We start from the raw sequence: 20,265 nt of genomic DNA on the forward strand, positions 1-20,265 counted from the left end.
TTTTAGGGGTTTGCATTTTCCTAACGGACGAGTAGATTTTAAAGGACCACTCCCAGAACAGTTTCCGCTGACGTCACGTGAATCAGCCAATCAGAGCTCAGATTTTGTTTCGGTGCAGATTTCAAACTCCTTCGAGTCGACAAACGAACGGGCAGCCCGACAGCTGTAGTTGTTAACGTAGTTTAAGCCCGCTTTTGCTTTAGGGAATTGTTTTTTATTTTTATTTTTTAGCTGTCCGCGGTGGCACCATGAGAGTGAGGTTAGTAATTAACATTTGTATTAATTACAGTTTGAATTGTTTACGATAACAATGGAATAAGTTAATCATTTAACCAGCTAAACGTTACTTCCTGATTGGCCCGTTGATTTTAGATTGAGCTAATGTTAGCTTTACACTGAGCAGACGCACACAGCGTGTATCATGTCTTTGACGTTTGGGTCTGTTGCAATGAGTATTTTTGAACGGTAATTACGTTGTCTGTTTATCTCATATAACTCATGCTACTCATTAGCTGGCCTTTTTCAACGTTACAACTAGTGCTACAATACAGCGTCTGGTAAATAGCTAATGCTAGCTTGCTCAGGATTGTGGCATCTAATGTTAGCCCTTTGCTGCTAACAGACTCGCTCATTAAATTTAAAAATAACGTTGCTCACTTTCACTAATGTTGATACTGGACCGGTTTGACTGGTAACAGGTGTCTTCACCTGAAACTGACCCACTGAAACTACTGCTTTTCTTCCAGTGAAGTCCACGCAGCAGAGTCTGTTGCCTACCTTAACAGAGCACTGGTCAGGCTGCAGGATATTTGGGAAGAAATCGGGATCCCAGAGGAGCAGCGCCTACAGAGAACCAATGAGGTTCACAAGCACATTAAAGTGAGTCCTATGCCAATTTACACAGGTTGTGAATGGATGCTGACCTCACAGAGTTAGGAACTATAACAATTTTTGTTTTCCTTGTCTGGCAGGGTTTGCTGGATCTAATGATTGCAGAAGAAGAGGAGCTCAAGAGGAGATTACTGAAAAGCATTGAAGCCTGTATCAAGGAACTTAAAAGTTTGTGCAGTGAACTTCAGCTGCCCCCCTTTGAGGTATAGTCACCTTTGAATATGTGTGTGTTTTCTTAAACCTGTCAGGGGAAATTATTACCCTGTTTTGACAAACGTTCTGGATTTTTCTGAAGGAGGAGGAAGGCTGCACCATGTTGCAGATGGAAAAGAATAGCCGCACACGTCTAGAGTTGATGCAGGAGCACAAGAAGCAACGAATGGAAGAGCTTAAAGGACTCATCAGCAAAGACACTGAGCTGTGTGGTATTTTGTGCACTACCCCATTTTGCATTGACCAGAACTCCATCCCATCACTGCAGCAGCTAAAGACTTATCATGCCTACCTGGATGATCTGACCAAAGAGAAGGTGTTACTTACTGCCTGCTTTTCTTAATAACTCACTTGTAATTTTTTATTAGGTTTATAATCTGGCTTTTATTTTCAGGAGCGACGTCATGAGGAATTTGTGAGCCTCAAAAAGGATATCATTGTATGCATGGATGATCTGGAGCAGCACCCAGAGACCAGTTTTGAGACGGATGTGATGTGTGAGGACGAGGAGGCATTTTGTCTGTCGGATGAAAACATTGCTGCTCTTAAACTACTACTCAGTCAGGTGAGTTTTATGATCATTTCGTCCAGACATTTGTCAGTTCAGCAGTGTACAATATCATGTGTTATATAATCATATTATAATGATTGATGCTTTTTATGCCTCTTCAGTTACAAGACCGTAAGACTGAGAATGAGCGCCGCTGTTCAGCTTTCCGCACTAAGATCCAGGAGCTGTGGGAGAGACTTCATATTCCCCAGGAGGAGAGGGAAGCCCTCTCTGAGCATATGGTCACGTCAAAGAAGAGAAACATTGAAGCAGTAAGAAATCTACCACATGTAGTCATTTATATGAATGAGAAGTGAATCAGACAACGTAGCAGTTCATGTGCCACACAACCCAAACATTCCCCCGATAAATTTAAATAAATATGCATTCTGTTTGTGCAGCTCCAGGCTGAGGTTGAGCGTCTAGAGGTGCTGAAAATACAAAGCATGAGGAGTGTCATTGAATCCATCAGAGCTGAAATTGCCCTCTACTGGGAGAAATGCTTCTACAGTCAAGAGCAACAGCAAGCTTTTTTTCCATATCATGCTGGTGAGTAATATCCTTACAGTGAATATACCAAATTAATAATCACGATGGAAGTGTGGGTCTCAGTGCATCATGTCTTCTTTCCACAGATGACTTCACTGAAGAGCTTCTCAACCTGCACGAGGCCGAGGTCAAGACCCTGGAGAAGTATTACATCGACCACCAAGAACTTTTTGAGGGAGTCACGAAGTGGCGAGAGAATTGGACCCTGTACTTGGAACTTGACGTAAGTACTATTATCATGAATTTAGTGGGGAGGCATTCAAAACAAACTTCCCTTGGTGTGTTAAGGTGTGGATGTGTGTACTTTCCTTGTCAGAAAAAGGCCAACGATCCTGGAAGGTTCAACAACCGAGGTGGGAACCTTCTGAAAGAAGAGAAGCAGAGAACTGACCTGCAGAAAAGTTTGCCCAAGGTGAGGACACGTTCAAATGTGTGCTCTTATGAGTAACTGTAAGTGGGAATTCAAAAGAAAGGAAAACAAGTCAAATTAGGTTAATGAACAATGAAACAGATGAGCACAAGGAAAACCTCATGTGAGGAGAGTGAAAACAGCTGAGGTAGTTGGTGCATGGCTAGGTTTGACCAACAGATGGCGACATTAAACATTAATCTCAGTCTGTTGATCCTGTGAAAACAATTGTGCACAAGATTTTAACATGTGAATGGCAATTTAGAGATTTAGCATGATTACAACAACATTGTAAAATAAGTGTGTCCTGTTTGTTTCAGCTGGAAAAGACTCTAAAGACCCAAATTGATGCTTGGGAGCAGGAGCATGACAAGGAATTCCTGGTCAATGGACAGAAATTTCTTGAGTATGTGCAGCAGCAGTGGGAGCACCACCACACTGAAAAGGAGAAGGAGAAACTGGAAAGGGTATGTGATTTATTTGATTTTGATAACTGCACTCTTTGATATCACTGTTACAAATGTGTTGTTTGTATTCATGACTATGTTTGTGTGTGTTTTGAAATAGCAACTGAAGAAAACTAAACAGACACAGGAGGACATGCTATATGGAACTGCAAAGAGAACACCATCCAAAAGGCGGATAGCAGGGACACCCACACCCGGAAAAGTAAGAAGGGTAAGATGGTGCAGCAGTTTTATTATGTGATTATTTAATGCGCATTGCTGCTATCTGACTGCACCTGGATGAGTTGACCCATCTTGCTTCCTCTGTTTACTTAGTTCAATGGCACCTCAACCCTCTCCACTCCAACCAGCTTCCTTAATTCAGGCCTCGGTGGAACGATGTGCCAGTCCTCGATCCAGAAACCACCTCTTTCTGCCAGCAAGGTACGCTCACTGTCTCCTGACTCATCTCACCAATGAAATTCACATGTGGCCTGTCAGACTTTAAGGTTGGCTCTGTATCAGACCCTTGTAGCATTGAACCATTCTACCAAAAACTGTTCTTGTGATGCTTGGATGTGGCAGCAGGAGTGCACTGAGGATAATTAATGCTGTAGATAATGTGCATGTGTGTGTTTTGTTTTTTGTATTTTCAACATGCTATGTAGTGCAGTAAAATGTAAAAGGTGGCAAAAAACACATCATCATTCTAGTTGGTCTCGTTGTAGGGTCTTGGCCTGCGAACCCCTGGACATGGAAAGACTCCCCGTTTACTAGACCGAAACAAGGAAAACGTCTCCCATCTTAGAAATACACCAAGTGGCGCACTAAGGTCTCAGGATACTCAAGATCACACGTTCACCTTTAACTCTTTTGCTGGCTCCTATTCGGACTTTGCGGTAATGTGGTTTTATATCAATTTCGTCCAAACAACCAAAACAAATCCATAATTTATTTCAGAAAAAATACTAAATTTCCCTTGATTTTAGTACTTGGTGTACTTTAGTGTTTTCAGTAACACTAAGAGGAATCTTGTATTTTCAAGTCTGGGATGAAAAAAGAATTTCAGTTGACTACTGGACTTGAAAGTCTTCAGAATTGCATTTTGTACATCTGAAGGAAGATTTTGAGATCAGCTAAAAAGCAATCATACATACTTCTACTAAGACTGTACAATGAAGTGAATTTTTAGAAACAAATAATGTTCCTCAAAGACATGGACACAATGAGTACATATAACAGGTTTTTTTTTATTCCAAGTGAGGGCAGCATGTCATGAGAAAACAGTGAAAACTTTCTTTTACTCTACTGTAAATCCTGACAGTCAAGTCGATCAAGACTTGTTCCCTGGATCACAGTTGAACTTTCCACTACATTTACAAAAATGTTTCCAAAATGACTTAACATTTTATATTATCATGTTACATGTTTTTCTGTGAATGAGACACATTGACCTTTATATTCACTCATCTGACATGTTAAATATAAAGATACTGACAATTACATTTGATCTTTTTTTTTACAGAGGGACCTCTCGGAGGCTTCTAAATCAAATGTGAAGTCCGGGCTGCTGAACTCCACCGTTAGTAATCAGTGAAGAGTCAAAGCATTGGGTCTTGTGCCAGGAGTCATCAGCAATAGTTTGGTATAGTTTCATAGAGTGGGCATGAGGGAGCTTAATCTCTTTCTTAAACAATGTAAATATTTTAATGTGTCTCAATCAAACGTGTTTCTAAACTTCAGGGTTTGTGCTGGAGCAGTTTCCACTGCTGTATGTGGCAAGTTAATGATATTTGTATCAAGGCTGTTGTGGCTTTTTATTTGAGATTTTTCTTTTAAGTTTTACAGCCTTTTGTAAGCAAAATGTTTTTTTTTACAATATTTAGAGCACTACACAATTTTAGTACTGCAGCAATTACCCAGTGCACCGTGATTTTCTTCTTCCAGCTGGAATGACAGCTACATTTTCTCTTCAGGATCTAAATATTTTGAATGCTTTTTTAGCTGTAAATAAACGTTTTAAAAAAACGTACATCCTAAGATATCTGTTTTCTTGTTGCCTTCTATAATAAACCTGAATGGTTTAAATTCTAGCTCCTACAGTTGAGTTGAACATATTTAGTTTACCCTGATTCAGAAGGCGGTAGCTGTTAAGTATTTAATAGTGTCATTAGCACATTTAACTTTTTTTTTTTTAGATATGAAAATGATCATTTCTCCATGTAGACTAGAAATGAAAAGATGTTCTGTTTAAGCCATGCGTGTCATGAGTTCTTCGAGCGCCCTCTCACGGTGATTTTCATGAACAAGCAGCACTTCTTTGATTGCACTTTGCTGGAAGCCCATCTCATTAAACTGAGTCAGAAGACGCAGGAACTCAGCAGCCTGAAACAGAATTCAAAGTAATTAAACACATGAGATATGGTTAATATATGGAGATATGGTTTCTTTTTAGCCTTAAAAACAAAAACTTACCTTGCTTTCACAGTTCTGAAACATCTCCAAGGCCTCCTCCACCTGAGCTTCATGATAACCCAGCTCACACAGACGGTCACTGGCCTTCAGGTATTTTAGAATCTGTTGAAAACAGGAGAAGATATTTTAAAATAACTGAGAATGACATGTCAGTACTCCATAAAGCACAAATAACCCAATTGAATTGGTTATTGCATTTAATAAATGTCTTCATTATGCGTGATTATCATTGTGTTTATGTTTATAAAGTTTTTACTTCATTATGATAAAATATCTGCTTGAGAAATCATCTCAGGGAACAGATTGACGATGGGACATTCTATAGAATAACATACAAAAGCACAGGAAAATATGATTTTATTGAAGAAAATCACGTAAAAAGCTGTTAAAATTGCATGAATAAAATTCGAGGTAAGCTTGAGAATCGATATAGTTGTATTTACTGTAATTGGCCTTTTTTGTCCTTTGAGACTGGGGGAAAACCCCTCCTACCTAAATTTGGAAGCAATAATTACTTAAAATAACTTGCAGCTTTGGGGTATTTTGTTAAAACATTTTTCTTTACAATTTGCTATCAAGCCCATTTTCACAGAGGTCGACTCAGAAGTATTTTACAGAAGATGCACAAAGTGGTTCCTACCTTCTCTGGACTGTGGTAGCCTGTCTTCTGCAGAGCCAGAATAGCTGTGCGTAGAGGGTATCCCTTCTCTGTGATGGTTTCAAGTAGCTCCCTTTCTTCCTGGCTGAGTGCTGACAACAACTCTGCTGCTGAATCAAAGAAAACTCCGCAAGGGCCGCCTGTCCTCAGGGTCTGATGGCAAAACAAGAACAGACATAAACAGACATTTAATAAAAGAAAGAGATGGAAGTTTTTTTTTGATAAATTCTCCTCTAAGCGGCACTGACAGAATAAAGAATGTAACCTTATGTCTGTGGTTCTTGACAACAGGCCCTGCAGAGGAGGGCCGTTGCTTCGGCAGCCTGCATGGTGAGGGGCCGGCAGGTGGTGTGTTTTGGGAGAACTTTCTGCTGCCAGAACCCAGAGAACGCTGTTTCTTTTTGCTGTTCTTTTGCCCTGAGAGAAGGGAGCTGGCCTGCAGTGGCCGGTGCTGCTCCATTGCTCTCAGAGGTTGTCTGCAGTCATGGAGTGAAGGTAAAGACCCTCTGTAGCCTCTGAGGCTCCGAGGTGAGTCAGGCTTACAGTGGTGAGTGGAAGGACAAAGGTGCATGTCTTTGACTCTGGAGACTGGGTCTTTGGGTGCGGCGCTCCGTGGCCGCTCTCTGCTCTTGAAGGGGTGAGGAGCATCTTCAGTGGAGGAGTTTTCAGTATCCTCATTGTAATCGTCTTCATCCTCAGAGTCAGATACGAGGAACTTTACGGTGCGATGGCGCAGCCAGCGAGTGTCAGCTGAGTTCAGGCTGTTACTGCGGGGCCGAGGGCTTGGGGCCCCGCTGTCCTTGCTCCTGCGGCCAGCCCTGTGACTCTCCTGAGGGCTGCAGAACATCATCCAGTAGGGAGGGCAGGATGGGGCCTGATGCACTGACTGCTTCCCAGTTGTAATCCATTTCTCCAGGTTGAATCCATACTGCAGTGAAAAAAACAACAGACATTCAACAACAGACCTTTTACACAGAAATTGCACAAAATGCCACTTTCTACCTAATGTAGGCAAGGGTTTATCACAACAGAACAAAATACAAAAGCAGTACCCTGCCACACACACAGGGATTCATATAACCTGTTCAGATGCAGTGGTGGAAAGTAACTGAGTTAATTTGCTGTACTAAGCACAGTCTTGAGGTACTATTTCATACTTGTACTCCACTACATGTCTTTAAATACACAAATATGTACATGTTTTTTCTTTCTGGGCTGTCAGAAGTCTGATATGGTTGTGCGTAGCAGTTGCACTACAGTTGAAATTGTATTTATTATAAGTGTTTTTAAAAATACATTTAAATGAAACTGGGCCTCATAGGTCCCAAGTACACGTTATTCCAACAATTTAACTGCCCAGTAACTAGGAAATAAACATAATGAAGTTTGACCGTCTGACTGACTGTGACAAACAGATTACAGCTAACAAATTGATCCCAGAAATTTGATCAACAGAAGAAAAAAAAATTCAAGTGTTCACTTGCATGTGTGACCTCATTATCTCGCAGAATCTGTTGGCAGTCTGGTACAGTGATGTCTGGAGCTGTCACGAGCTGCACCTCCTCCTCCAGTGGACCCAGTAGGGTCTGAAAGGGGACATCCTCCAGAGTGTTCATGTTCACCAAAATAACCTGCATCAGAAGAATCACAGAGTTCCTGAGATTAAATTAAAACAAACAAACCCTTCATTGTAACCTTGTAAGTACTTACGTCTGTCGGGTGTTCTCTGAGGTCCACCCCGGCTCTCTGAAGCATTGACAGGTGTTTGAAGGACTATCACACACACACACACACACACTTCATCGTACATGATAAACCTCTTCATCGCTAAGCCTCTGACATCATCTGGGGAGTTGTTTACCAATAACACCCCCGTCACCTGCTGTGACCTGCAGTGGAACAGTACGAATAATTGAGTAATTAAATATTTACATATATCCAAGTTATTAAAAAAACACTCCTAATAAATGTAAGTATTGTATTATGAGTTTTTTATTATACATTAATGCTGCAAGCTAAAAAAAAAAAAAAATCCTGAATTTCAAGTTATTTGATTGCAGCTTTTTTAAACTCTATATTCAAAGCCACATTTCAGACCATGTGACATTCAATGTGGGCTTGAAGGGGGGATCAGGGAAATGCTGAGGTATTTGGAAAGAGAGAACGGCGTGATACTTTCCAGAGATTAGCAGATTACATAAAGGTGACAGCGTAGCAGCATGGAACAACAGTGTGATGTCTGTTGCATTCATTTCCTGTTTCAATGATTTGACTTTAGCAACCAAATCAAATTATAGCTTCTTGTCTGCAACTTTAAAAAGTAAAGAACACTTAAAAAGGTCTGTACAGAGGTATACATTTTATTTATATATTTTTTAACAATCACAATAAATTCAAGATTTCAAGGGGAGGGGTTACAGGTTCTGTAACAGACCTCTGAAAACAGAGAAAAGCAGTTTGGAAACTTTACTAAAATGAAAGGAAACTTAAAGCAGAAGGAGAACAGATCTAGTTTAATCTCATTTTATAGCACAAACAGCATTTTAAAGAATACAGCAGCGTGGTTCAGATCAGTCAGAGAGCGTTTTAGGTGGAAGCTTGATTACAGACGTGTGTATTAAGGTACGATTTAGTAACAGGGTTGCACATCACTAAAGGTGAGGTGAGTTTCTGACGCTGGAGGTACACACAAAGAAAGTAATAACACTTGTGCTGCTCTGAGGGGTGTCTCACAAGGCAGGTTTAGAGGATCATCCAGTTAACTGAGAGATGATCTGTCTGTTTATGATTCTGAAGCTTGTCTCTAAGGTTTAGAATGTGATTCAGTCATGTATATTCAGCATAACTACTTCGAAATGAAACAGTAACGTGCTAACCTGCTAACTCTGCTCTGTGAGACAGCCCTCTGATCCAGAGGTCTGCAAGTAAACACGTATACATTCCCTAAAGAGTGGGCTCGAAAAGGAAGCAAAACACTGACAAATAACCATTCTGGCGGTTTAAAAAGGTCACCATTAGTTTGTACCTGCTCTGTTTAGTGTGCTGGTGCGTTACACGTCACAATGTGTCCTCCTAATTACAGGTCATGTCATACAAACTGCTTACAAATGCAGTGTAGCTCAACATTTACAGCCTGATTTTATACTGTGAACACCATTATTACAATGGCTGTAAAGAAGAAAACATCAAAATATTGATGCGCTCATGGAATATTATGCCCTTATGAAATAAGGCATTACTTGACATGGTAACATCGCATCTAGACCTTCTCATCGCTCCGCGTTTTCAAGTGTACAGTATGATCCCATATCTTCCATTTGCTTCCCTTGCCATGACAGCCCATCACCACAAAAAGAGAAAACAAATTAACTAGCTACAAATCCTTTTATGAATAAAATTGCATTATCTTTATATAGATAAAATGTTAACAATCCCCAGAGATTGAAATATTTCATACAAGGTCCACCCTGTGAGTGCACCGCTAGAAAATTAACATCTGATGCACGGGACCAAAAGTTGTTACACTCTCCTAACTTGTTCATGATGAAAACACTCCTCGGTGAGAACCATTTCCTCTAACACAATGTCCACAGCTTGTTTGTCAGGGAGCTATAATAAAACCCAGAGTTGGTATACAAAGCTTCATAGTAATCTAATGATTTCAGAATCTGTCCTAGGTGAAATGAGTGATGTGTGGTTCAGTTGTTAGCGGCGTCCGCCTGCCGAGGCCAGTTCTCCTCCTCAATGCCCGAGTCGTATTCCTCCTCTGCAGTCTCCTTGGCTGGAGCTCTGAAATTCAAATGGACACTCCAGTTCAGGTTTCACACCAACACAACACTGAAGACTGAGTGAGTTGAGCTTCAAGGAATCTGATCTCAAATATGACACACATGTAGCCCTGCGCTGTTAGCAGAGAGACTCTGACCTGATATATCTGGGTTGGGATTTTCCTTGAACAACATCTTTGTCCAGCTCGACAGCCATGATGTCAGAGTGCGGCACTTCAAACATGGGCTCTAGAAGCAGCTTTTCCTATTGAAAAAAAAAATAAAATCAAAATCAGAAATATATCTATCAACCAATTTACACACCATTTTTGCAAGAAGACATGCATTGAAGACAGGATACTTTACAGTTTAATAATAAAGTTTACTGTTTGGATTAAATGGCGCAATTATGGACAATAACATTTAATCACATATAATTTAACCCAAGTATCTTTATCTGCATTATGTCTAAAAAAAAAAATAAAAAAATCAGCACATATTAGACAACAGTTAATTTGATATGTTCGGCAAAATCACAAACCATGATGGATCTGAGCCCACGAGCTCCAGTTTTTCTCTCCAGAGCCATCCTGGCTATGGCTCTCAAGGCATCTTGATTCACATTGAGTTCACACTGAAACACAAATATAAAGATATTTTAAAATTGTTATCATTTAGGTTTAAAACAGACACCTGAAGATATACTGCCTGGCCAAAAAGTTACCACCTTGAAGGATAGTTGTGAATCATCATACTTGAGAAAAAAATCTTGAATGATTGTGATCAATAGTAGAACTCATGGCTTAGTTTAACAGGTTAAAGTAAGAGCATTTCCACAGACACAATGCAATGAGAACTCAAGGAATTGGGACTAAGCAGCTGTGTAGCCTAAAGAAACCCACTTGTCAGTGAGGCTAATTGGGAAAAAACTACAATCCAGGAAGGACCATTTATATTTGAATAGTAGATTAATGAGTTTGAAGGCTTGTTAGATGCCAGAACGCTGCATTGGATTTATGATAATGTCAGAAGGATTTCACAACGCTGGAAATTCATCACAGGGGCAACTATTTTATCTTTTGTTCTAACAATCAATCTGTAAACATTAGAAATACAGAGTTCACATTAAAAAAGTAATCTAACAGGAAGATGAATAGATGGCTGCACTGTGTTGTGACAACAGCTAAGCTTTTTACTCCCTTGCTGTAAACTTCACTGAGCAAATACAGTAGTCCCTTTCAAATGAGTGAGGGGGCTGCCTTGTGCCATTTTCACTCTGAACACCACTGTAGAACCACTTATGTCAGAGCCCTTACTTTGTCCATGCTGAACAGAGCCTGGTACTGGGGCACCACAGCGTTGCGTGGTTCGGTCAAGATTCGGACTAGCGTCTCTTCATCCAGGCTGTGCAGAGGAACGACCACCGGCAGACGGCCAACAAACTCTGGGATCATTCCAAACTCAATCAGGTCTCTTGCCTCAACGAGCTTGAGCAGTCTGTCCTTTTCCTCTATCTCTGCAACTGTGTCCGTCTCACCACTGGTGTTGGCCAAGTCTGCGGCGGCTGCAGCACGGCGGCCTTTCCCCAGGTTGGAGGGAGTTCCAAAACCCAGATACTGAAGAGTTATGAAACAGGAGGATCAAGTTAGAGGCAGGTATGAAGACAAACAAGAATTTTGGCTGACTATCTGCGGAAAGTCGCTACATACGAGCTGTGTTAAATTTACCTTTTCATTCTTTCTTCTGCTGATGATTCTGTCAAGCCCATTGAAGGCACCAGATGCAACAAACAGGATGTTTGTTGTGTCGACCTGCACCGTTTCTCCTCTCAGCTTCCTGGAGTTTTTCTCAGGAACATTGACGATCGTGCCTTCCAAGAGTTTAAGCAACCCCTGACAGACAAGACGAAAAAACAACAACACAAGTCTAGGTTAGCAAATATGGCACAAGTAAATGGAACAGGAAATCAGTTACAGTAAGGTTTTATTTAACTTGGGTTGAATACCGACCTGCTGGACTCCCTCTCCTCCTACATCTCTCAGCTGATGGATCCCAGGCACACTGCCAATCTTATCAACCTCATCCAGAAACACAATACCTGCACAGGAAATACAAGAACAGGGTTGTGAGGGCAGTCTGAGTTTCACTTCTCATAATTACATAAGAGAGGCCCCTAAGAGTGCATACCTGTACACAATGTTCAATAGAGATTTAGGCTTACACTATAATATACACTATCTTTTTTGTTGATCCCAGTTTGATCTCATGTTTTTAGAACTTCTTCCTGCTTCTATCTTTTACTCACATCCAGCCAGTAACACATTCTTTATCCATTTAAGGAATGGCAATTTGAAATTTGATATAATGTGAAAATTTAAACAGGTTGTAGATGAATAACACAGCCCTTAATGTAAAAGTAAACATCCAACCTTTACAAAAGGTAAAGTCTCACCGAGCGGTTCGTAAATGTTTGACAAGGTTGTTCTGGTACTGTTTCACAGAGTTTATATTATATCTTTAGAAATGTTTTGTTGGCAAGTTTATCTTTGCATATATTAGAGAGCACATTATAATAAAGGTGGTTAGATTTGCATAACAGGACCACAAATTTGGAAACAAGTAGAAGGGTGACGATACAAAAAGCCAGTGTTATTATTTTCGATTGTGTTCTTTGTCTTTTCCCTTTCTTTAAGACGTTAATATCCAGTCAGCTCCTTGCTGCTGTCAAACTGGTTTTCAGACTGTCCTATCATGCCTGTTTGTGAATAAGGGATACAGGCCTTGTTGTAGCAGTACTGTGAGTGGGCTGATTTCCGAATGCCAAAATGAAATGTTAGAAACAACAGAAAACATGCTTTCTCTTTCTTACTTGATTCTTTAATATGGAATAATGAGAGCGAAAGAACGAACGTTATGTTAAACGTACTGTTGTGGTAATAGTAAAGCAAACATACATTTGTATGACTAACTTTAGGAAACTAAACTGCTGTTAAATTTAGTCCGTCTGCCCACCTTGCTGTGCTTTCTCCACTGAGTAGTTGGCATCTTGCAGCAGTTTGGCAATAACTGATTCGATGTCTTCTCCCACGTATCCAGCTTGAGTTAGTGTGGTGCAATCGCAAATTGCAAAGGGAACATCCAAACAACGTGCCAGTGTCTGAGCCAACAATGTTTTTCCTGAGAAAAAACAGAGGAATCAAGATAACATTTATTTTTGGCAAAACAGATTCATATTTACAAAAGAGTCACATTTTAAGCAGTGTTAATGTTAGTAACACTGTGCTATATTACAAATTAGGACAATGTTGACAACACAAACCTGAGCCAGTTGGGCCTAGAAGTATGATGTTACTCTTCTCCAGTTTAATTTCAGTGTGTGTGGAGTCCAGCACCTCCCCACCCCTCTTCTCCTGAGGTGCCTGCTGGCTCGCCTGCTGCTGCATGGATGCTCCAAGAGCATTTCCATGAGGACTGATTCCTGCAATCTGCAGCAGTTCTGCAACAATGTGCAAAGCCACAAGGTTAGCTTTGTGACAAATTGCTATAACAACACAACTGTTCAGCTTTTAAATTTGAACTGCTATATATTTTAACAGGCTATTCATTGATGGTTTATGTGTCAGACGGTGCATAGTAACCGTTTCCATGTACAGGCTAAAAATATTCCTGTCCTACTCTGTGCCAGTGTGGAGTTACTAAGTGTTAAGAACTGGACTGAAAATAGTCAAGTACAGATGTGAATATAGGTCACTAGGCTACCTTTATCTTACCGTCTGGTCAGTCAAAGATTAACACGCATAATTTTATTGCTTCAGTTTCTGCAGCTTACTTGTACACGTGGTAATGCCATGACTAAACATGCAATAAAATCAGTCCCTGTTCCAAAACAGCTGTACAAATAATAAATACTGAAAATGCCTAGGAGGGCTTTAATTGAGTAATTATTATACTATCTGACTATCTGAGGAGCCACAGAAGTCTGTACACTTTGGCATTTGTGCAACTGGTGAAACTCATGAAAATAAAGACTTTTTAAAGGTTCTATATATGAGATCTTTAATATTAATATAACAGCAGACAACTCTTTGCTATGTAAAGGTGTGGTGGAGTAATGGCACCCTGAGCAGAGAAGGACATCTCACTCCTTCTGTGGTCATTCTCATCTGAGCTTCTTTGCTTTGTTGTGGTAGCCGGTCTGGCCAGCGTGCATGTTAATGCATTCGAGTACCTCCCTTGAATACTGTGATACCTCCCTGCATATGTCAGGAGACCAAGGGAGTGACCTCCCACACAGCATTGTAAAAGTAGAGTTCAAAGTTTTCAGCTGAAGGTGCTCATATTCAATTGAAACCATCAAGCTTTAGATACCTATAGCATATTTTACTTTAAGTTTTAGGTTGCTAGCAAGGTAATTTTTACATTGCATGAAAAGACAAATCAACTTTTATGCTGAATTATTTTGTTCCTGTCGAGTTTGAATCAAGGTAAAATCCCAGTTTTTGTCAATGGAGTCTGGTGGCTTTGAGGAGAGCAATATAGCGGCGGTAAATATCATATATAGAACCTTTAATTGTTGAGACTTGTTGAATTGTTGAGGGGCCACTGATAAAGATAACACTAAAGAGGACCAATCACTTACTTGTGAATCTGTACTCATCCTCTCGTCTTCTCATCTCTAGCTCTACAAGGAGGATGAAAGTACTCAAATCAATATTATTTATGAATCATTACCATTATGACATTATCAGTACAGTCCTACAAAAACTTTTATACAGCTGCGAGAAATAATTATTGAACAAATGCCAAAAAATACAGCTTATGATTGAAATCAAGTAATACATATGTGATTATCATCTCTTATTTTTAGTGTTGCCTTTATGAGTAAATGGCTCTTGATTATGCAACTTCTGTTATTGTGCCCTAAATTTGATTACTTTAATATGAAAAACATCTGCAAATGTATTTGTTTCAGCACAACACATGGTTGTATCTCCTATATGCTGACTTTATCAGGAGGTCATAAAAACAGCCTTGTTTTTAGATAGACTTGAATTTTCAACTTTGGTTTTGATGTGTTTAATAGACTCCAAAATCTTATTCAAAACTAACTGTGATTCAATTTTTTTTTTGTTGTATTTTGAATACAGGCCATGTTGAATGTCATTCAACACTCATTGTTTTTTCCATCTTTCCCTGCCATCTGGGATTGAACAAAAACACAAACACTCCCCCAAATTAGGTCAAAGTTCAGCACTGTTGTATTTTCCACATCAGACTTCATCTGATAGTCTGGTTTTCACGTGGAAAGCAACAGTGAATTGATTAATGCAAGGGACCAGTGGACACCAAATGAATAGATGTACATTGTGTAAAATTTACTTAAAAGAACAAGCAGCAGAATAAAGTAATATTTATAAACGACAGAAATACTGACCACGAGGTGTTAGAGAAGGCTGTTTTTCCACCTCCACCTGCTGTCGACTTCCAGCAGGGATGTTATTGTAGATGCGCTTGTAGTGATTGTACACTGCAACTGCTAACACCTTTTTTGCATAGGACTGGCCAACAACGTACTTGTCGAGGTAAGCATATATCTGAAACAAAAATTCAATTATATTTCATAATCGTATAAAAGCATCATAGACTATTATGACAGAATGTGTAACAATTCATACATTGTTGACATCTTAATTTCCTGCGTCAATTTCTCACCTTCTTGGGGGGAGGTGGAGGTTTCTGTGCAAATGCCAGTTTCACTGCCTCCGCAGCAGATTCTGGCTCTTTGTTTAGCCCCTTCTTGGAGTCAGTTTCAGACAGGACCACGAAAAAGTGATGGCATTTCTCACATTTGACAAATCGTGTTGATGCTACAAAAGAACAACAGCACATTTAATACTGAAACATTTCACAACTTGTTCGAAAGAAATTTTTGAGACATTTAAAAGGTTAATCATTTTCAAGGCTAACCGACACTCAAATCAAAGGTAACCTTTCAGTGAGAACATGTTGCTCAGTGCAAATGGAGATAAAGGCCAAAATTGTCCAGACCTACAGGAAAACGTGCCGATAATAATCTGCATTATGTACCGGTAAGTTGTGTTTTTATTGTAAAGATATGAGCTTTAAGGTATGACGACTGAATAACAATTTCAGAGTTTATGGTCACATTGTAATGCCTCAACAATTTGACAATGGTGCCATCTACTGAACTGTATTCATTCAGCAGTCAACACTTAATCATTATACATTTAACTGTGGAAATAAAGGTTTAGCTCACACTGTCCATGTAATATGATAATGTGAAGAAATGGTAGAACACATGCTGCCTAGCCCTGGGAAAAATATTTATCTTACTAAAAAGCACCACAATGTGTCGCAGAGCTATGACCAAACTACACTGTCAATGCTAGAGGACTTTAATGCATCATGGACGTAGTGGGGAAAAACTTAGACAAACTGGAGTATTCTGTGTATTTGGCAGCCAATTTTCTGTGTTATTCAGTTGAGAGCATTCTGTGTAAATGTTACCTTTTAACATCGAAGTATTAAACCACCTTGTCTCTGACTAACATTACTTTGTGTACCACAAACCTCTTCAAAATGGAGAAGGTGAAGAATGATTTCAATTCCAATGTAGGTGGATTTCTGTGACTTTTTCCTTCAAGTAACTCATGGTGACTCAGGGGTTTAGGAAAGTTACAAAAACAAACCAGTGTGAAAACCCCTCATCTGATTGACTGAGAAGAAGTTTTTTGCACCAACTGACAATCCAAACAACACTTTGTAGTTGAAGCAAGCAACAGCTTATAAACTTAGTTTATTTCTTTACACAAAGTAAAAACTTCTCAAACAACCTACCAACATCTTAGTGTTTACTTGCAGGTCTTTCTTCTTACAAAATATGACGGAAGATTATGTGTGGTGGCTGAGCTGTAGTATTCACAGTATGTGCTGTGTGTTTACAGTACAGAAATAACTATGTGTTCATTGTTATTTCAGTCCACCACACAGTTCATGGATTTAGATGATCTGCTGGGGCACTACGCTGTACAGTACTTTGCACATTTGTAATTTGCCTTTCTTCTCATTAATGTTGCATGGCCTTCAGCAATGTCAACCACATCTTTTCTATGATGTTAGTGATTCACTTTCTTCTTCTAATTTTCTGTTATTCTTTTGTGCTTGCCGAAAGCTGACCATTACTACCATGGCTCAAGCTCACATACTTAAGACTCCCAACTGTGTCAATTCCAGAGGGTGCAGGAGCGACAAAACAAAACATTTAAGACAGATGCTTTTCCCCCAATTATCTCTAAGCTGTATTCCTTTACATCTGCTCCTCATGACCTTAAATGTCTACATACACTTTGCACCCACAACACACATTAGTCATTTGTCTTAGGAAAGACAGTAATAGAGGTTTACTCACATACAAACGTTTCTACATGTGTGCATGGATCTCCACATTTAGGGCAGCGTAGCTGGCTTCCCCCCTTGCCTGATCCTCCAGAGCCAGATAGTCTCTTCCCCTCACTGATGCTTTTCTGTGTAAATTGTGTAAAAATGTAATTACATCACAACCACCTCCTCTTCCATCTAGAAAGTGGTGTGTAATACCACCATAGAAGAGAGGTACAAATGAGATTTATCCTCCAAGAGATTACCTTTCCACCATCACTTCCACCGTCCTTTGTTGTTCCATCTTTAGAGGCAAAACAGACAGCAGTCTCTGAAAACGACCTCACCCGTACCCGGGGAGGTAGATGAGTTTCCCTAGACCCCTGACGACTCAGAGAGAACAACTGGATCCGGGAGCAGGACAATCCTGTAACAGCAACGACATCTCTTTTGATTTCTAAGAACATAGTGATTTAGGAACACACATCAAGTTAATGACAATGATTGCATATATTATTTTAAATTATTTTGTTTACACATATTACCCTCAAAAATAATGAGGAAAAAAGCAAATGGAGGAATTTTTCTTGTTAAGGCACAAAAAAATGAAAAATCAGGTGAGTCAATGAAGAGCTTTCTCTTCTGATTAAAATGTCTTCATCAAAACCACATAGTGCTCCTTTAAAAGGACTATCAATTAATTGATTAACTGAGAAACAATCCACAAATGAACTGATACTACAACCAGTTGCAGCCCTACATAAATCACAGGAGACAGTGGCCTTAATTAATTCATAACACATCAAATGACTTAAAAATGTAACATTCTGTAATGGCGTTTGACTGTGTTCCTCAGTTGAACACAACGCATTTCTATCAAAAGCAACAGCTCATGATCAGGAGCATATGACACGTTTTGTATTTCTCATTATGTGTAAAGTAGTCTCTAGCAGGCTGGAAGATGGAATAAGTTAGCCTAGCCAAAGCTAAATAACACTATTATTGAGGTTTTAGTGATGTGTTTTTCTTCAAGTGCTGTTGCTCTAAAAGCACAGCTGTGCCACTCTATGAAAGCCTTGGTTATATAATAACGCTTCATTTGATTCAGCTACATCAGCTAAATAATAAAGTGACACCTGCTGCTGACATTAACGTTACTTGACTGTCATAACAAACTGCGATCTGGGCTAACTGAAGCAAATAGCACAATGTCATACAGCTCTGGCCAACTGGCAAGGTGTATGTTTTTCTTTTCTTACCTCTGTGGGCAGTGTTTAGGAACAACCTGGCAGCCGAAGTGCATGGACAGGACATAACTCGTCTTTTTGGCCAAAATCCTGCAAATGAACACAAAGTCACACAGTGTACCGAGGGGAGGGGGGCGGCTAAGTTAGCTGGTGGCTAACAGCAGAGGCCAGTTAGCGAAACGTTAACACATTTCATAACTTCAACGTCACTGTTAGCATTAGCGAAGCAGGTCATATAATGGTGAAGGTGGTCAGCGGGGTTGCCTCATGCTTACAAATCCGTCATTTTAAACCAAGGTCAGTGTGACGTTATTAACTGACTAGCCTAACACGGCTAAGTAGCTCATGCTGTGGAACGCAAGCATTCAAGGCAAAATAAACGATGTAGCTAACCGCGTTTAATAACCAGGTTTCTGTTAACGTTAGCCTCTCAAGCTAGGCCCGAGCCAGAGCTACGGCGTTCCTGCGAGTGGCGATGACAAACAGCCCTCGCTGCCAATGCTGATGCACAGTGGTTAATCTGAGTGGCTTTAGCCTGCGGCGTGAAAACAAATAAGCAGCTGACAGTTGAGCACGCAAGCAAATAAAAGCTTAGCTTAATTCTTAAAATGACACCAGCAAAAGGGGAAGGTACCAACCTCGGTAGTTTTACTCACAAGGCACGATGAAACCAGTCGCGTCTTGACAGCCCTTTCGAAAAAACAAAACAAAATTGCCAAGTCACTGCAGCTTTCGCTCTCTTGTCGTAGTTTAACAGGTCAGTGTGTCATGCTAATGGCACAGTGCCTTATGAGGGAACGATTGCTCCTTTAGGCCGCTATTTTCCAGGTGGGACAGCCACAGTGATGTAACGTTGCTGTTATGAACTGGGTCGGTTACCCGCTAGCTTGTTAGCCCTCGCTCGGGGTACAGTATCTAACAGGAGTCATGTAATCAGTGTAAACAGTCAAAGCAAGATGGCGGCTGGTCGTGTGTCTATGGTTTAAACACATCCACATGTTTAGAGATCTGCTGATCCACAGGAGGCGTTAACAGGGACGACTGCTGGTGCGTTCAAGTGATCCTCGTAATATGCGCGATTAACAAGGGTATGTTGTAACTGTGTTGCGTTTGGGCGATCCTCGTAAATGTGTGAGACTGCTAACCCAAAAAGCAGGATTATTGGATTCTGAGCTGTATGCTCTATTTATTATTTTTAAATGATCCATGATTTTAAGATCACAAAATTACCAATACAGTTCTCTTCAAACTGAGATCAGCCATTGGTGGAATTATTTTTTTGAGGCCATAATCTAGTTTTTAAAAATGCACAGAAAAAGGCTCTACTTCCTACAGAAACTTAGGAAGGCGAAAGTCCTAAGCAAGTTTCTTGTCAACTTTACAGAGGAGCAATGAATAGAAAGCATCCGGACTGGCATGGTTTGGCTTTATCGGAAAGGATACCATGGCTTAATTTTACAGCCGTGATTATGACTGAAATAGAGAGAAACATAGGGCATGATTTTCTTTGGAGCCCGAAAAATGTGATTTGATGTCTTCCTCTGAGCCCAGTTGGTTTTCTCTTCAAACCACAAGCATCCTAAACCTTTGATCAGATTTCACTACCAATTAATACAAAATACTATAAATGCACTATAACAAGTCAAATCCACAAATTAACCC

General features: G+C 40.0%; 3 protein-coding genes across 9 annotated transcripts; 1 reads left to right on the forward strand and 2 right to left on the reverse strand.

Moving 5' to 3' along the window:
- Window positions 1–100: 100 nt before the first annotated feature.
- Window positions 101–5,090, forward strand: LOC115586453 (protein regulator of cytokinesis 1-like). Of its 3 annotated transcripts, none has more exons than XM_030425533.1 (14): window positions 101–259; window positions 747–879; window positions 972–1,094; window positions 1,187–1,420; window positions 1,499–1,669; window positions 1,777–1,926; window positions 2,056–2,203; window positions 2,290–2,426; window positions 2,520–2,615; window positions 2,933–3,079; window positions 3,180–3,290; window positions 3,395–3,502; window positions 3,787–3,957; window positions 4,584–5,090. In XM_030425533.1, the coding sequence occupies exons 1-14, from the start codon at window positions 249–251 to the stop codon at window positions 4,653–4,655; spliced, it is 1,812 nt and encodes a 603-aa protein (XP_030281393.1). In that variant the 5' UTR covers window positions 101–248; the 3' UTR covers window positions 4,656–5,090. The 3 variants fall into 3 exon arrangements, with proteins under 3 accessions (XP_030281393.1, XP_030281394.1, XP_030281392.1); XM_030425534.1 differs by lacking the exon at window positions 101–259 and adding an exon at window positions 339–465 and having other exon boundaries at window positions 3,787–3,890; XM_030425532.1 differs by lacking the exon at window positions 101–259 and adding an exon at window positions 340–465.
- A 153-nt stretch (window positions 5,091–5,243) lies between these two features.
- LOC115586462 (ubiquitin-associated protein 1-like) lies at window positions 5,244–7,985 on the reverse strand. 2 transcript variants are annotated; one of them, XM_030425553.1, is made up of 6 exons: window positions 7,902–7,985; window positions 7,685–7,822; window positions 6,457–7,119; window positions 6,174–6,344; window positions 5,534–5,635; window positions 5,244–5,443 (listed from the first exon to the last, which is right to left on the reverse strand). In XM_030425553.1, the coding sequence occupies exons 1-6, from the start codon at window positions 7,944–7,946 to the stop codon at window positions 5,309–5,311; spliced, it is 1,254 nt and encodes a 417-aa protein (XP_030281413.1). In that variant the 5' UTR covers window positions 7,947–7,985; the 3' UTR covers window positions 5,244–5,308. The 2 variants fall into 2 exon arrangements, with proteins under 2 accessions (XP_030281413.1, XP_030281412.1); XM_030425552.1 differs by having other exon boundaries at window positions 7,676–7,822.
- Window positions 7,986–8,535: 550 nt separating this feature from the next.
- On the reverse strand, window positions 8,536–19,551 carry clpxb (caseinolytic mitochondrial matrix peptidase chaperone subunit Xb). 4 transcript variants are annotated; one of them, XM_030425530.1, is made up of 15 exons: window positions 19,242–19,551; window positions 18,616–18,693; window positions 17,623–17,783; window positions 17,388–17,502; window positions 15,671–15,825; window positions 15,393–15,552; window positions 14,598–14,639; window positions 13,278–13,454; window positions 12,971–13,135; window positions 11,968–12,056; window positions 11,686–11,850; window positions 11,275–11,574; window positions 10,500–10,592; window positions 10,117–10,223; window positions 8,536–9,980 (listed from the first exon to the last, which is right to left on the reverse strand). In XM_030425530.1, the coding sequence occupies exons 2-15, from the start codon at window positions 18,668–18,670 to the stop codon at window positions 9,890–9,892; spliced, it is 1,875 nt and encodes a 624-aa protein (XP_030281390.1). In that variant the 5' UTR covers window positions 18,671–18,693; window positions 19,242–19,551; the 3' UTR covers window positions 8,536–9,889. The 4 variants fall into 4 exon arrangements, with proteins under 4 accessions (XP_030281390.1, XP_030281388.1, XP_030281389.1 ...); XM_030425528.1 differs by having other exon boundaries at window positions 9,557–9,980; window positions 19,260–19,551; XM_030425529.1 differs by lacking the exon at window positions 19,242–19,551 and adding an exon at window positions 18,997–19,129 and having other exon boundaries at window positions 9,557–9,980.
- Window positions 19,552–20,265: the final 714 nt, after the last annotated feature.

The sequence above is a fragment of the Sparus aurata genome, chromosome 8, assembly GCF_900880675.1.
Source record: "Sparus aurata chromosome 8, fSpaAur1.1, whole genome shotgun sequence".
Taxonomy (NCBI): Eukaryota; Metazoa; Chordata; class Actinopteri; order Spariformes; family Sparidae; genus Sparus; species Sparus aurata.